Source organism: Hippocampus bargibanti, linkage group LG01, assembly GCF_051943395.1.
Source record: "Hippocampus bargibanti isolate YZ-2025 linkage group LG01, ASM5194339v1, whole genome shotgun sequence".
Classification (NCBI taxonomy): domain Eukaryota; kingdom Metazoa; phylum Chordata; class Actinopteri; order Syngnathiformes; family Syngnathidae; genus Hippocampus; species Hippocampus bargibanti.
In genome coordinates, this window is record NC_142734.1 from 24,429,697 (window position 1) to 24,447,597 (window position 17,901).

Sequence of the window (17,901 nt, forward strand, 5' to 3'; positions counted from 1 at the left end):
GCTGTTTGGAAAGAGAGGCGCATTACATGAGGACTGTAATTAAAGAAATAAACTGTGCTGTAAAATAACGTTTTATTTACCTTTTTGATGGTCGTTGATGGCTTATGGAAGGAGAGTCCATATGGACTGTTGGTAACTTAACCTCTGGTGCTGTTCGGTGGTGTACTTCCGCTGAAGATCACTCTGCCAGCCGTGGTGGGTGTGTATTATGAAAATAGTGCTTATTATAAGGTTTAATTTTCATAAATTTGACGTTTGTAAGACGAAAAGTTTGGAAGATAAGGTGTTTGTAAGTTGAGGTCTCACTGTATATATGTGCGTGTGCGGCCCCTGCCTTTTCTTCAGACTTTTTAGTCATTCTCATCCCTGCATAGTAGCAAAAGTACTCCACTCGATAACAAACCACGTCTGCACTCAAAGAAAGGGGGTGAAAACTAGTCTGACAGCTCCTAAATCCATAACAAGACTTTCACTGAGTGCATGTGTCTGTTTTCCAGGCGCGCGGTGTGAACTTGTCATGCGTGCGCAGCTGCGTGGTGATCGCCGAAGAGCGGCCCCGACTTGCTCTCACGCAGTCTTTCTCCAAACTCTTCAAAGATGTCGGCCTATCGTCGCGAGCCGTCAGCACCGCTTTCGGCTCCAGGGTGAACCTGGCGGTCGGCATGCAGGTGTGAATTTTGATTCTCGCTTCATTCATGTCTTGACGCTTGACATAGTAACGGCTGTTTGCATGTTTGCTTTATTGGGGGTTATTCAGGGCACGGCTGGACCGGACCCCTCCACCGTCTACGTTGACATGAAGTCCTTACGTCATGACAGGTAATGGATTGGATTGGATTAGCCTTTGTTAGTCTGGCAGTGGAGAAATTCACATTTCGCAGCTGCAAAGTGATAAAAGGAACCGTAAACAAAAGGAATAAGTAGAAAAACAAAATACAGGAACTGCTGTAAAGGCAGCCACTCTCGCGGCGCCATCTTGAAATCAAAAGAACCAAAAAAACTAAATAACAAATATGACAACACAAAGACAGTCATTCATTCAATCTTAAGCACTTTCTGCATCCTTTTTGTTGCATGAAGCAGTTCTAGATGAAGGAAGAGATGATCAAAGAGTCCTTTTCACCAGTGGATCCGGGACGTCATGGTGGAAAGTGCATGTCTGCTACAAGCTAAATGTTGAACGCAAACAGGAAGCTTTCATCAACAACATGTTGACGAAAAGAGATTGTCTCCCCTCTCCTGTCCCATGTCAATCCGTTTCAATTGCAAGCTAAAGAGTGCCGATGCATATGCGGAATGATCGCGGCTCGGAATTGAAGCGGATTTACGTGATTACAGGAGATGTGAGACAATCTCTTTTTGTCAATGGATGCTACAGCTTTGTGTTGGCTTTCAACATTTAGCTTGTAGCAGACATGCACATTCCAGTCCCTGATACACTGGTGAAAAGGATGCTTTAATCCTCTCCTCTTTCATCTAGAACTGCTTCATACAACAAAGAGGGTGAAGAAAGTGTTTCAGATTGAATGACTGTCTGTGTTCCTTTGTGTCGTGTCACATTTGTTTTGTTTTTGACTTCAAAATGGGCCGCGTGAGTGGCTACCTTTACAGCAGCTCCCATATTTTGTTTTTGCTGCTGTGAAATGTCCATTTCTCCATTGTGAGATGAATAAAGGCTCACCTAATCTAATCTGATCTTGCACTTCATTCCTCAATTGCTCAACACTCCTTTTTTCCCATTCCTCACATGAAAATGTTTCTGCGTCCCTCAGAGTGAGGCTGGTGGAACGTGGGGCACCGCAGAGTCTTCCGCTCATGGAGTCGGGCACTGTGAGTGTTGAGTATTGCTGGATCGGCACCGCGGCACAAAACGCTGCAGCAAAACAATGATTATGTTCTCCTTAAAGGTTTTACCAGGGGTGCGAGTCATCATTGTCAACCCAGAGACGCGAGGACCGCTGGGAGACTCCCATCTCGGCGAGGTCAGTGACTCGACACCATGGCACAAATGTAACTCTTGCGCCATGTTGTTTTCCTGCGGTCGAGTTGAGGTTTGTCCATCTGTTGACTGAGCATCCATGCACGCTTCTTTGCCAAATGCATTATGGGTACCATCTTTTCTGCACTATAAAAGCCTCTCATTCTCCTAAAAGCTTACAGCATGCCTTAAATTTTGGTGCGCCTCGTGTATGGTCATTGCGGTAATCTGTCGACCTCCAAAATGGATCCTTGCTGGAGACATGCTGACGTTATAATTTGTTGTTGGTTTCGTGAACTTGGTTACTGCTTTATGAAATAAGTTTTTCATAGTAATCCGGATGTTAATAATAATAATAATAATAATAATAATAATAATAATAATAATAATAATAATAATAATACATTTAATTCTCAAGCGCTTTTCTGGACACTCAAGGACACTTTACAATTAAAAGAACAATACACAGAAAAATAAAACCATAAATAAAATAATAAAAAGCTAAGAGAAGCTAAAAATTACTGCGGGCGAGCAGCGGCTGCCAAAACGCACCAGCGTACACTCGACTTGGAAGCGATACCTCAGCTTCGAACTTAATTGGTTCCCAGAAAGAGTGTGTAAGGCGAAAACTTCGTCTTTGACTAAGTGTCCCAAAACTGCCACAAAATGAGCTTGAAACTGGCGAGATTCAGAAAGTCCCGCCCCCTTGATCATGACGTCACGCCAGCACACTGCTTCACAAACTGCCTTACTCCAGAATCAAAACAATGGCTTCAGAGGGTTCAGATTCAGAGAATATGCTTCCTTGTTACTCATCCAGTTATGAATATGATTCAAATAGTTCTGAAGAGTAAAGCATAAATGTTTGCAATCGATTGAAGAAGCCGTCGTCGAAGTTTGAGCCATCTGCAAGCGATGAAACCGGTGAAGAGCTGTACTCCAATGTAGCACCCAGAAAATGCACAAGATGGCGCACAAGCTCCGTTGGAAATGGGCTGATTTTTCCACTGAGAATTTGTGTAAACTTACACCTTCTTGATGCGTGTTACCGCAATTGGCTGCGACACACAACGATTCACCATCGTGTTATGTCGTTTTCCTTCTAATTTTGCGATCAACAGTGTTTTCAGACAAAAAAAGTACCCAAAATGCATTGTGTGTGTCTTTCTCGGTCAGGGACGTTCCCTCCGTGACGTCACTTATGGCATCGTCATCAACTCGAAAACAAGACTTCATGAATATTTAGTGCGAGTCTTAAAACGCCAAATATAGCTATATGCGGTGAAATCTTTATAAAATGCGCTCACTAGAAGTCATTTGAAGTGATTTTACAAATTATGCATGCCACTTGTCCGGAGGTGTCGGTTGTCCTTTAAGGGTCAAAACCTTGTGTGGCTTATATGTACGCGCATGTGTGTGTAGATCTGGGTGAACAGTCCCCACAGTGCGAGCGGCTACTACACCATCTACGGCGAGGAGAGTCTGCAGGCGGACCACTTCAACACCAGACTCAGCTTTGGGGATCCTAACACGCTGTGGGCCAAAACGAGCTACTTGGGCTTCATCAAGAGAACCGAGCTCCTCGATGCCAGTGGAGGTTAGCTCCTCCTGTTTTTCAACCGCCAATTCAATAGAACACGTCTGAATGCACAGACTGTCAATGAACCTCTGGATAAATGTTTGAGACAGTTCACTTTGTGTCCAAGATTGTCGACAAAGTTTTTAATCACATCAGCAAATTCTTAAAACCAAATTGACTTTTTGATCAATTGCAATGAGGATTTCCAACTTCAGTAAGACTTTTTTTTTCTGGACTGTAATGAAGTACAGTGCTACCTCGGCTTAAGAACGCTTTAGATCACAAACTTAAAAAGAAAAAGTAGCCCGTTTTGGCCCATAGCATGACGAACCAAACCACACGGCGCCACGGTAGCTGGCGGAGTATTTTTCCACACCCACTTTCTTTGAGTGCACATGCGTCCCTTTACGCTAAGTCGACCATTGCTACCCTTCTTAAGAACAAGGAGGCTATTAAGGGTGTTTCCGTATTGTATAAGCAACTGTCTCAAGCAATAGAAGAGGTTGAAAAACTTCTGTTGATTTGGATGAATGAAAAGCAGCTAGCAGGGGACAGTATGAGCTAGGTTATTATCGCCGAGTAAGCACGGCAACTTCACTCGGATATCATCAAGAGGCAACTACAATAAACTCCCATGACAAAGGTCAATAAAATTACTTTATTATTTAGTACAATTTATTTATTTAATTACAATACAATATCAGATTTATTATACTGTGATACCTTGGTTTACGAACCCCTTGGCTTATGAACTTTTCGGTTTACAAATTTAAAATTTCTGAAAATTTTACCTTGCCCTACGAACTATTTTTCGGGATACACAGGGAGCTGCCACAATGAGTGATGTGTCGTTCGCGAACGAGCCCGTTCTCCTAAAGGAAAATGGCAGCCGGCTTGTTTTGGTCCTCTATTCCCGGCCCCCAGTCGTCGGTTAAAGCCACGTGATTGGTCAAGAACGCAGCATTGGGGTGGGGGTAACAGACAGGGAGTGAAGCCATTCTCCCAAAAAGAAAATGGCTGCCGACATTTTTTTCTCCTCTATTCTCTGCCCCCAGGCTTCGGTTAAAGCCACGTGATTGGTCAAGAACGCAGCAGTGAGGGGAGGTGGTTCAAATATTAAAGGACAACCGACGTCACTTTTTTGGTTTTTTAACTGACACCAGCAAAACGTTTTATAGCATCTAAAATACCCAAAACACGCAGTCTGATATTTTTAGTCAAATGCAAAACACCAATAAAAATGACTTAAAGTGTCAAAAATATGCAAAAAATTGAGCTGCGAATTGGGCATTTTCAGAAAGTCCCGCCCCCAGTTCGTGACGTCACGCCACGCCAATACGTCTTGCATTACTTGTGAATCAAAACAATGGCTTCAGATTCGGAGAATATGCTTTCTTGTTCCACATCCAGTGATGAATATGATTCAAATAGTTCTGAAGAGTAAAGCATAAATGTTTGCAATCGATTGAAGAAGCCGTCGTCGAAGTTTGAGCCTTCTGCAAGCGATGAAACCGGTGAAGATCTGTACTCCAATGTAGCGCCCAGAAAATGCACAAGATAGCGCACAAGCTCTGTTGAAAATGGGCTGATTTTCTGCTGGAAATTTGTGTAAACATACACGAATACAAGAATTATTGCCATTTTGAGGCAACATTGGGGGAAAATCTCTCACCCAAAAAAAAAGAGGCACAAAATGGCGACTTCCAGTGGCCACCGCCGCTTCCACAGCCTGATAAATTCCTTATATGGTGCTTGGACGCCCTCTTCTGGCCTTCTGGCGGCTTTTGGGTGCAACACGAGGTCCCCAGACCAAACAAGTACAGCAAAATACATTGACGTGATGGAAGGACCGCTACAATGCGTCTTTTTTACAATCAAAGGGCAGTCCTTTAGTGACGTCACGTACGGACTCGTCACCAATAAGCCTTCCTGAATATTCAGCGCGAGTCTTAAAACGTAAAATATAGCTATATGCCGTGGAGTATTTGTAAAGTACGCTCAGAAGTCATTTGAAGCCATTTTACAAATTATGGACACAACTTGTCCGGAGACGTCGATTGTCCTTTAAAGAGACAGGCAGACGACAGAGAGAGAGTGACAAAATGGATAGAAAACAGTGAAATTTGCACTTGTTTCAACTTTGATAGTTCAAAGGCAGAGTGTAGACTGCGAGGTTAAAATTCCCATGAATCAGCCATCACAAATAACCCGCACTAGCCATCAGTTAAATTTTAAATGAAAAGACAAGCAAGGGAACCAGGTATTCTAGTGTGTCTGCTTGCATCTGTTGCTGTTGCAATATCACAACTTCCAAGATGTACAACCCAGAGCTCCTTGAGACGCTTTATGCAAAAAATTATTTTGTGTAGTTTTAAGGCTTATTTAATAGAAAATTATGTTTTATGGGGACCTGCGAACAAATTAGGAACATTTTAATGGTTTCTTATGGTAAATAAATGTTCCGAAGACGAACTTTTCGCCTTACACACAGCTTCTGGGAACCAATTACGTTCGTAAGCTGAGGTATCACTGTACTAAACAGTGGTTGGCCGTGCATGTAGTGCTACGTCTGAATCAATCCACAGCTGCGAGTGTGGTGTGATATTACCACACATCCACTAAAGGGTGCCGTTGTCCAGGAAATATTTTGACTTCAAGACGGCGCCGCGCGAGTGGCTGCTCATGCAGCAGCAGCAGCTCATGTATTTTGTTTTTCTACTTTCATTCCTTTCATCACTTTGCTGCTGTGAAAGGTAAATTTCTCCACTGCGAGACTAATAAAGGCAAACCCATAATCCATAATAACTTGAAGTGATTTGAAACCTAAGAAATACTCATATCATTCACTGCCAGACTATGTGCAACAATGTGTCTATTCCAGTGCCAGGGTTTTTGTCATTTTCACTCGAGCTGCAGGACCCACAGAATATTGAGTTTTAGAACTACATAACCATTCAATGCAGCGTAAGAAACCTTAACTTGTTTTTTTCTGATGAAAGAAGAGAGTCAAATTCCTAAATGATATGGGTCTGGAGTTATATGAGCTTGAAATGAGGGTGGCTGTCCAAAATACAACACAATTCATACATATTGGATCGCACTAACAAAGCGCTAACATGGAAAAATGTGAATGCTGCCCCCTTGTGGAAGTGAAAAAACATTGGCAGAGGTATGACCAGCACTTTATCGCCACTCCAGGAAGAAAACCCCAAACCTGAATACATTTGGGAATACCGCCCTATGTCATAATTTTAATGGCAGTGTATGAGTTAAACTTTGAATTTTTACTATCAACATGTGAATTCATGATAACGTCATAAAATTGCTGTATTATTTGCTATTTTTGCTCGCTTCAGAGCTGTCCAAGCTTTCTTAAAGATGTCCATTTTCCAAGCTCGTCTTGAGAATGGCTTCAACAGTAACTGCAACCAAATTCAGTTATTTTCCTCCTTCAGCCATTGTGGGTTGACAAAACCAATATTTAATCAACACAACCATATATTTGCTTTTGCAGTTCGCTACAGATACCGTGTGCTAGCTCTGGCCAGTATGCGCTTATCACTAGAGGCTAGTGAGACTATGGTTGGCTTTGTAACAAGTCAATCATGTGACTACCCAATGATGTTTTCAGCGCCTTCAAGCAGGCCGTGTGTTGCCAACTCGAACTCTGATTGGTTAGAGCGACACATTTAATGCTCCGGGGCCTGCAGGACTGATGCAGGCGTGCAGGTCGATTTCTGACCATGGTAACAAATGATCGCTGTAGTGTGATTGGTTCAATGCTTAAATATGAAAATACACGTCTAGACGCAGCGCAACAGAGGAGAAGTAATGAAAGGAAGCTGAACGACAAATTGGAATTATTTCATAACAATTTGGGGACAAAATATTCACATTCATCTGTGATTTAGATATTTTTAGGCCAGCAGAGAAGGCCTTGCAGGCCATGACAGCCCACCACAACAAAATGATATAAGATTGAACACACAAATGGAATCAGCTACTGACAGGAGTTAAAATCGATGCGTTTGAATTCAATTCAAAAGTCTGAAATCCCGAGACCTTGTATTCCTTTTTCTTCATCAACATTTTTTTTCATCAACGACTTTTGCTTTCTTTGGTTTGCCCATTGAGTTGCCTCGTGCATAAAATGAGCCGTTTTTGCTTTCCTGCTGCAGATCGCCACGATGCCTTATTTGTAGTGGGCTCGCTGGATGAGACGCTGGAGCTGAGAGGCTTACGCTACCACCCCATCGACATCGAGACATCCGTGTCTCGGGCGCACCGCAGCATCGCAGAGAGGTGAGCCGCCACCGCCGTACACGCTCGGCAGGTCAACACGGTACACCTGACAGGACACATTTCAAGTCAAATGTTTGGAATTCAAGGTCGCGGTGGACTTCAAACACGACATCAATACAAAGGAAGACAAACTTTTAAACTAGTACAAGTCTGAAAAATGTAAACAAAGGGGGCAGCACATCGTCCAGTTACGATTACCAACTGGCAGACATTTTCATCACAAGACGTGTTAAAGTAACCCAAACTTCATCAATCATGAATTTTAAAAGATCTGTCACAATCGATATCTGATGTCCTTATCTTGAAAAACATTCACTTTACAAGCACCTTTCAAAACACTGAAGGACACTTTACAATTAAAAGAACAATAAAACCATAAATTAAACTAAACTGTGAATGCAATTTTAAACAGATAAAGGCAACCACTCTCGCGGTGCCATCTTGAAGTCAAAACAACAACAAAAACAGAATAATACAATAATATGACAACACAAAGACACAGACAGTCATTCAATCTTAAGCACTTTCTGCACTTTGTTGTATGAAGCAGTTTTAGATGAAAAAGAGCATTAAAGCGTCCTTTTCACCAGTGAATCAGTTAAATGTGCCCATCAAACGTAGTGTTGAGCAATTGAGGAAAGAAGTCCAAGATTTGATTAGATTAGATGAGCCTTTATGCATCTCACAGTGGAGAAATTTACATTTCACAGCAGCAAAAACAAAATACAGGAGCTGCTGTAAAGGTTGCCACTCACGTGACAGCCATCTTGAAGTCAGAAACAAAACAAATAATGTGACACTGCGTAAAGGAACACAGACAGTCATTCAATCTTAAACACTTTCTGCACTCTCTTTGTTGTATGAAGCAGTTCTCGATGAAAGAGGAGAGGATCATAGTGTCCTTTTCACCAGTGGATCACACATCACGGTAGAATGGGCATGTCTGCTACAAGCTAAATGTTGAAAGCGAACACGAAGCTGTAGCACCCATTGACGAAAAGAGATTGTCTCACATACCCTATAAACACGTCAATCCGCTTCAATTCCAAGCCGTGACGCTTCCACATACGCATCGGCGCTCCTTTGTTTTCATGGCATTCCTCCCAAATCAAAAACGGTGCTGGCATATTGGTGCTGCCGAAAAGGCGCAACGGCTCAGCGGAGTCTCCTCCCTTGATGAATGTCGTGGCCAAAAATGCTGATAAAGCAATCTGTATCCGTTCCACATGATGCACAATAACACAAAGTGACAAAAGAAAACACAAACAAGACAAAAAAGCAACAAAACATGATGGCTGCCTACTCGGGCGCCATCTTGGACTTTCATCTCTGTTCACAACAAAAGCACCCACAAATGTTTTTTTTTTTTTTTTTTTGAGTTCGCTGTCAGGTACCCAGTCCGTGACTCTGCTCTCATAATTATTCTTTGATAGCATTCGCCATCATAATTCATTTTCACCTGCAAATAAGAAACTAACAAGTGAAAATGCTCTTTCAGTGTCTGCATTGCTGCGGGGCAGGCATATAGACTAGTCATCTCACTATTCAAAAAGTACTTATGAGGATGTGCGAGAAAAAAAAGATATTTTTAGCTATCTTGCTGGCTAGCTATTAGCTGTCTAGCTGGCTGGCTGTTCGCTGACTGGCTGTTGGCTATCTGGCTATTTATTAGCTATCCATTAGCTAGCTGCCTAGCTATTAGCTGTCTAGCTGGCTGGCTGTTAGCTGCCTAGCTGTTGGCTATCTGGCGCACTATTAACAATGTATTAGCTATCCATTAGCTAGCTGGATATCTATTAGCTGTCTAGCTGGCTGCCTGTTAGCTGGCTGTCTGACTATCTATTAGCTATTTATTAGCTATACATTAACTAGCTGTGGAGCTATTAGTTGTCTAGCTGCCTGGAAGCTGGCTAGCTGTTGCCTATCTGGCTATCTATTCAGTATTTATTTGCTATCCATTAGCTAGCTAGTCAGCTTTCTATCTATTTGAGTTACTTCGGGGTTGAGTGAAGGCTGGCGCCTGTGGCTGCCGCTGCTCACCCACAGAAAAGCTTATCATGTGACTGTAAAGTGACCTTAAGAGTTTTGAAAGGCGCTTAGAAATCAAATGTATTATTATTATTATTGAGTAAACGCACCGATTTGTATCCCCGTTTGGAGGATAATGTGAAACTGCATACGGGAATTTGAAGTGTGACATGAGGCTGGCACGCGTTTATTTTCTTCAGCGCCGTGTTCACGTGGACCAACCTCCTGGTAGTGGTGGCAGAGCTGAGCGGCTCCGAGCAGGAAGCTTTGGACCTGGTCCCCCTGGTCACCAACGTGGTCCTGGACGAGCACCACCTGATCGTGGGCGTGGTGGTCATCGTGGACCCCGGCGTCATCCCCATCAACTCTCGGGGGGAGAAGCAACGGATGCACCTGCGTGACTCCTTCCTGGCCGACCAGCTGGACCCCATCTACGTGGCCTATAACATGTGATCCTGGTGGGCAGGGGGGGGGGGGGCAATCCAAGCGAGCTTCCTTCATCTCCGTCATTGTTCGTCTTTCTTAATGGCCGCTTTTCATATCAACAATCCATCCAGACTTTTTGTAAACTTTTTTTTAAATTGTTATCCTCCCCTGGCCTCATAAAGGGCCCCCACCTCTCCATAGCAGCGAGGCTGACCGACTGGAGCGACCTCCCCCCCTTTTGCACTTTATGTCCTCGCACCTCAGACCACTTCCTGTTGCGGTTGCGCTTTTCCGGCTTGCCTTGAAGGGAACGACGCGCTCTTCCTTCCCACCAGCAGGAGGAGTGTCCTGGTATGTGCCAGTAGGGGAGCGGGTGTTACAAAAAAAGGCCTGAAAATGCACTTGAATTGCAGTCAGGAAAGTTAAAAGTGGTGGTGGGGGGCAAATTGCTTTGTGACTTTTTAGTTGCTCGACTTTATGTCCCCATCACCACAAAAACAAAACAAAAAAGACAACCCACACAATGTTGACTTAATAATTGAACAGGGTTTTCATTGGACAGCACAAATTGGGGGTGAAAATGGGGCTGGGGGTTCCTGCACAATTCTTGCACAAAAGAGCCTTGAGTAAGGCCACGCCCACTGGGTGTTAAAACCACGCCCACTCAGATATTGACAATATTAAATGCCGTTCAAATGTATAGTTTCAGCACTTGCACCCAATTTATAGCAAAGTGCCGGTATCGAAAGAACATTCCGGTCACAAAATATCCCAAGCTTCCACAATTTGACTTGTTTTTGCCTTTTTTATTTTTGCCCTGCTGACATTAACTCATTCACTGCCATTCCCGAATTTATTGGGGAATTGAAAATATGACGTTGAGCGCCATTCCAGAATTTTTTTTTGAGTTTTGGTTTGTTTGGGTGCCTATAAAGCGCTGGCCAGACCTCTGCTGATGTTTTTCCCCTTCCACAAGGGGGCAGCATTTCCCTTTTTTCCCACGTTAGCGCTTCATTAGCGCTTCAGCTGTTGTTAAAGCGCAATAGAAACCAATTTGGATGTATTTCATTGTATTTTGTACATCTGCTCCCATTTCAAGCTGATATAACTCCAGACCCATATCATTTAGGAATTACCTTAAATTGCGCTTTGTTCCAACTTCAGCTGTTGTTAAAGCGCTATCTAAACCAATACGGATGTATTGTATTGTATTTTGGACCCCCACCCCAATTTCAAGGTCATATAACTCCAGACCCATATAACTTAGGAATTGACTCTTTTCTTCTGGTGAAAGAAGATAACCTAAGGTTTTGCCAGAGGTCTGACCAGCACTTTATAGACACCCCAGCAAGAAAAAATAAAATCCGAACAAATTTGGGAATGGAACTCCACGTCATGCTCTTCAATTTCCGAATATTATGTTGTATTTTGGACAGCTGCCCCCATTACAAGCTCATATAACTCCAGAACCAAATAAGGTAGAAATGAACTCTTTATTTCTGATGAAAGAAGAGAGTGTAAGGTTTCTAACACTGCATTGAATAATTATGTAGTCCGAAAACTCCATATTTTATGGGTCCTGGAATTCGAGTGACAATGACAAAAACCCTTCCACTGGAGTGGACACATTTGCCTTTTGGACAGTTGCCCCCTTTTCAAGCTCATATAACTCCAGACCCATATTATTTAGGAATTCATTCTTTTCCTCTGATGAAAGAAGAGAGACTAATGTTTCTTACGCTGCAGTGAATGTTTATGTAGTCCTAAAACGCAATATGGATTGGATTGGATTTGCCTTTATTAGTCTCGCAGTGGAGAAATTTACATTTCACAGCAGCAAAGTTATGAAAGAAATGAAAGTAGAAAAGCAAAACATAGGAGCTGCTGGAAAGGCAGCCACTCTCGCGGCGCCGTCTTGAAGTCAAAAGAACAAAAATATTCTGTGGGTCCTGGAATTTGAGTGACAATGACAAAAACTCTGGCACTGGAGTGGACACATTTTTGTTGATATCTGGCAGTGGATGAGTTAACACGTTCTTGCGGTCTTGTCTCATGGAAGTGAGGCGCATCTGTCACTCTCCTATTTACTGCTGGCTCAATCCAGTCACACCGTCATGACCTCGGACGACGCGCGTACGCTATGATCATGATGGTTCGTGGCTTTTTCTTTTCAAAAGAAAAAAAAGCGGGCGCCCTCGTGAACAAGCAGTAAATGCATCGTTTTGGTTTTCAAACCATGCCGTCAAATGACATTTGTCAATTCGTATATAGCAGATTTGTACATGTGGTGCATGCAGCGGACAAATGTACAATTTATCCCTTCCCGCTGTGTGAGCCATTTTGCTGAAATTTGTGGACCAAGTGCCACCTTGCCACTTAAAATGAACTAACACAGATTCTGAATCTTATTCTCATCTGCTGTCCCGCTCATTTTTTTGGGCTTGACAACAGTAGTCAGTCTGTCAGTGACTGAAAATCGGCGGATCTTCAGACAGCCTAGCTACCCGGTCATGGGAGGAGACACCGATTGGGGGAACGCAATTATGCAAAGGAGCTCCACTGATAGGTCACAACAGTTCAAAGTTTCAAAGGGCTCGTTCACCGACACATTTTGGAAAACAGGCAGCTCACAAAAGATTGACGTGGTTGTTTAATTTCAGGCGTGCGGTGATCAAATCTTGTCAAAAATCCTGCGGCAAGGAAAATGTACTTTAGTTTGTTTATTAGTTTTTTTTAGTAATCTTCATGTATGTGGCGGACCTTGATGGCTGACGTTTGGTGTGTCCAATCACAAGCGCGTCTTTTCAACGGGTCTCCCGTTGATGTCTCATCTGAGCACATTTCCATTTCAGTTCACATAGCTTTGAAATATTTGGCAAGATGGCATACTTGATATCAACGAATACAGTGCAGTGATACCTCGGTTTACGAAACACTTGGCTTACAAACTTTTTGGTTTACGAACGTTAAATTCACGAGAATTTAATCTTGGCATACAAACTATTTTTCGGGATACACACGGAGCGCCACAATGTGATGCGTCATTCGCGAAATAGCCCATTCTCCTAACAAGAAAATGTCAGCCCACTTGTTTTTGTCATCTATTGATGAGGAACACGGTAAAATGATCGCAGAGAAAGCACGTACAAGGGACCATTCCTCAAGATGGAGAAAGAACGTTCCTCATCAAGTGTCTAATGCTGATGAAACCGGCCACCGGACATCAACAACCATTACAAAGGTCAATAAAATGACTTTATTATACAGTACAGTTTATTTCTTAAATTATAATACCATAGCACATTTATTATACATAAAATAAGGTATATTTTGTATAGTTTTAAGGATTAGAAAATTACAAAGTCAAAAATTATTTTTTATGGGGACCTGGGAACGGATTATTCTCATTTTAATGGTTTCCTGTGGGAAATTAATTTTTGGGATACACACTTTTCACCTTACACACTCTGTCAGGGAACCAATTGAGTTTGTAAGCCAAGGTATCACTGTATGTCAAAAATTATGGCCGAAGAGACTGTCTTTATTAAAGACAGTCAAATTGCAGAAACACGACAAGTTTATGACCGAAAAAAGGACCTGCGCGTGACCGTCCTGCACATCAAGTGGGATTGGATTAGCCTTGATTCAATTCGCAGTGGAGAAATGGACATTTCACAGCAGCAAAGTGATGAAATGAAGAAGAAAGGAAGAAATATAAAAACAAAATACATGAGCTGCTGGAAAGGCAGCCACTCTCGCGACGCCGTCTTGAAGTCAAAAGAACAAAAAAAAAACATGAAACATAAGACAACACAGACACGGCCATTCAATCTTCAGCAGTTTCTGCACCCTCTTTGTCGTATGAAGCAGTTCTGGATGAACGAGGAGAGGATGGAAGCATCCTTTTCACCAGTGGATCAGGGACATAGTGAAATGTGCACGTATGCTAAATGTTGAAAGCAAACGCGCAGCGGTAGCATCCATTGACGAAAATAGACTGTTTCACCGTTCTTGTCCCACAGCTCCTGTCCCACGTCAATCCTCTTCAATTCAAGCCACGGCAGTTGTCTAATTGCACCGACCTTTCCGCTGAACAAGCTTTCCGCCCATGACAGGCACAAAAAAGCACAATGGCCCCAGAGCTGCATTTCTTCCACTCTGATTTTGTCAATCCCACTGTACACTGCGATGAAAATGTATCTCATAGCTTTTCAACCTTGGCTTATAGCTGCTCTTACAAATGATTAGTCCTGTATAAAAGTTGGAGTATGCCGTACATGATTTGAAATGATAAAAAACGCTAACAATGCCAGCTTAAAATGTACAAATTAATTAGCTGGCTATCTGGGTATCTAGCTAACTATTTGCTGTCCATTAGCTAGCTATTAGATATCTGGCTATCTAGCTTGCTATCTATTTGCTATCTATTAACTATTAGCTCTCTAAATATCTAGCTGTCTATCTACAGTATTAGTTGTCTGGTTAATAGCTATGTATTAGCTAGCTAGCTATCTTTCTATCTATTTGACTTACTTCCAGGATGAGTGAACGCAGGCGCGTGTGGCTGCCGCTGCTCACCCACAGAAAAACTTTATCCTGTGACTGTAAAGTGTCCTTGAGAGTTTTGAAAGGCCCTTAGGAATGACATTTATTATTATTATTATAATTATAATAATTATTATTATTATTAAAATATGAAGATCACTGAATGGAAACCGGATATTGGTAATTGTGCAAAACAGCGATGCTTAACTCGCATTTCAGTGTGGGGGAGGAAAGGAAATGAATAATAATAATAATAATAATAATACATGTCATTTCTAAGTGAGTTAAGCATCGCAAAATGTGGGTTAAGCATCGCTTTATTACGAATATCCAGAGTTTCCATTCAGTGTTCTTCATATTTTAATAATAATAATACATTTCATTTCTAAGCGCATTTCAAAACTCTCAAGGACACTTTACAGTCACAGAATAAGTTTTTCTATGGGTGAGCAGCAGCAGCCAGACGCGCCAGGATTCACTCATCCTAGAAGTAACTCAAATAGATAGAAAGCTAGCTAGTTAATACAGTAGATAGCTAACTAGACAGCTAATACTGTAGATAGATAGCTACCTAATACATAGCTAATACGGTAGATAGCTAATAGATAGTTAAGAGATAGCAAGCTACATTGCCAGATAGCCACATAGCTAAGAGATAGCAAATAGCTAGCTAGCTAGATACCCAGATAGCTAGCTAGATATCCAGCTAGTTAATTTCTAAATTTTAATCCGGCATTGTTAGGCTTTTTTTATCATTTCATATAAAGTATGGCGTACTCCAACTTTTATACGGGACTTGTCATCATTTGTAAGAGCAGCTATAAGCCAAGGTTGACCGCTGTGAGATCCATTTTTTATCGCTGTGTATGGTCGGGTTGTTACCGAGCCGAGAAAAAGTGACGCAAAATTTTATAGCGATTTTTAATTGAAAATTAGGGGTGCACGTTATACTCGAATAAATACGGTAGGTTGATTGTTTGAAAGCCTTAAAGGACAACCGACATCACTTTTTTGTTTTTTGACTGACATCAGAAAAACGTTTTATAGCATCTAAAATACCCAAAACACGCAGTATGATATTTTTAGTCAAATGCAAAACACCAATAAAAATGACTTAAAGTGTCCAAAATCTGCAAAAAATTGAGCTGCGAATTGGGCATTTTCGGAAAGTCCCGCCCCCAGTTCGTGACATCATGCCAAGACGTCTTGCATTGCTAGGGAATCAAAACAATATCTTCAGATTTGGAGAATATGCTTTCTTTGTTACACATCCAGTTATTAATATGATTCATATAGTTCTGAAGAGGAAAGCATACATGTTTGCAATCAATTAAATAATTTATTTGTGCCATTTTGAGGCAACATTGGGGGGAAATCTCTCACCCAAAAAAAGAGGCACAAAATGGCGACCTCCTGTGGCCACCTCCATTTCCACAGGCTGATAAATTCCTTGTATGGCGCTTAAACACCCTCTTGTGGCCTTCTGGCGGCTTTTGGGTGCAACACGAGGTCCCCAGACCAAACAAGTACAGCAAAATACATTGACGTGATGGAAGGACCGCTACAATGTGTCTTTTTTACGGTCAGGGGCGGTCCTTTAGTGACGTCACGTACGGACTCGTCACCAACTCAAAAACGACTTTTTGAATATTCAGCGCGGGTCTTAAAACGTAAAATATAGCTATATGCGGTGGAATCTTTGTAAAATACGCTCAGTAGAAGTCATTTGAAGCCATTTTACAAATTATGAACACAACTTGTCCAGAGACGTCGGTTGTCCTTTAATCTCCATTCGCACACAATGGACGGCGGCATTATTATATCCTCAAATAATCATTGAGTGCGGAAACAACTTTTTTTGCCTTATTGAAACCGGCCAAACACTTAAATTCCAGAGCTCCTCCAACTCGACGCTTCAGAGTTCTCTTCCGTGCAGTCACGACGGAGTCTGATGCTAACCGGATGTCTCGAGTGCGAGTTGCGATCAAGTCACAGAGGGCGATCTGTTAATAACCCGGCTGGCGCGAAGTCAATGAGGATAAAGGATGTCAATCTGTATTATGTATTTTATAGGTCAACTACTGTTCTCACTGGTGTCGTCATGTAGAGAGTCGATTGGACTTGACTGATCTTTCATACTTGACAGCATTTTTCTGCTTTCATTTCCAAAAAAATAAAACAAAAAAACGTCAAAAAAAATAGCCATCCGACGATGATTAGATGACTCTGGCAGGAACATCGTGCACTTTTTCTAATATTCTTTTGTGTGTGTGTGTGGGGGGGGGGGTTATTTGTTTTTATGGGAATTAGTTTTTTTTCATATATATAATTTTTTTTAATGGTTTAATTTGTTTTCCTTTTAGTCGCCTTCACTATAGTTGAATCTTTTCCATTTAACCCTGGAATTGAATAGCCAGTATACTCAGTGGCAGGCCGTGCATTTCACTGCTGGGCCTTCAGTAGTGCTGTCTGAATCAATCAGCTGTGAGTGTGGTGTGATATGACTATGCGTTCACCAGAGGGTGCCGTTGGCCAGGAAATAACTTGTGGCTTGAAGAAACTTGAGAAATACTGTCTTTAAACTGTTTGAATTTTTAACAATGAATGTGTGGATTCATGATCACCTCATAAATCTGCAATATCATTTGCCAGTTTTGCTAGTTTCTGACCTAACCAACCTTAATGATGTCCATCTATTCTTGAAAAGTCCGTCTTGAAAATGCTGTGAACAGTAAATCTCCAACCAAATCCATTTCTTCTCCTTCGGCCATTGTGGCTTGACAAAACCGTAATTAAATCAACACAAAAATGTGCTCGCTCTGGCCAGTATGTGATTATTACTAGCGACTAGTAATACTATGATTGGCAAGTAACTAGCCAATCATGTGGCTAGCCAATCGTAATTTGTGAAAACTGACGTTTCCAGTCTCAATCATGTGACTCATCAAGTCGAAATCTGATTGGTTAATGCAAGTTTCATCGCCATTTCTAAATTCCATGGCCTGCAGAACTGATTGTGAAGGCGCCTTGGTGGATTTCTGAC

At 42.0% G+C, this 17,901-nt stretch overlaps 1 protein-coding gene across 4 annotated transcripts in view; it reads left to right on the forward strand.

Annotated features, from left to right (window-relative positions):
- Nucleotides 1-14,897, forward strand: part of dip2ba (DIP2 acetate--CoA ligase B (putative)a) — a 121,563-nt gene extending 106,666 nt beyond the window's left edge. For 3 of the 4 annotated variants that reach the window (XM_089004809.1, XM_089004819.1, XM_089004828.1), the window contains 7 exons: nucleotides 498-668; nucleotides 758-819; nucleotides 1,773-1,830; nucleotides 1,908-1,982; nucleotides 3,401-3,575; nucleotides 7,736-7,859; nucleotides 10,088-11,098. In XM_089004809.1, the coding sequence (XP_088860935.1) occupies nucleotides 498-668; nucleotides 758-819; nucleotides 1,773-1,830; nucleotides 1,908-1,982; nucleotides 3,401-3,575; nucleotides 7,736-7,859; nucleotides 10,088-10,340 (918 nt within the window). In that variant the 3' untranslated portion in view covers nucleotides 10,341-11,098. Of the gene's footprint in view, nucleotides 1-497; nucleotides 669-757; nucleotides 820-1,772; nucleotides 1,831-1,907; nucleotides 1,983-3,400; nucleotides 3,576-7,735; nucleotides 7,860-10,087; nucleotides 11,099-14,335 lie in introns of those variants that run through there. The other variant, XR_016116050.1, reaches the window with a different exon arrangement.
- Nucleotides 14,898-17,901: the final 3,004 nt, after the last annotated feature.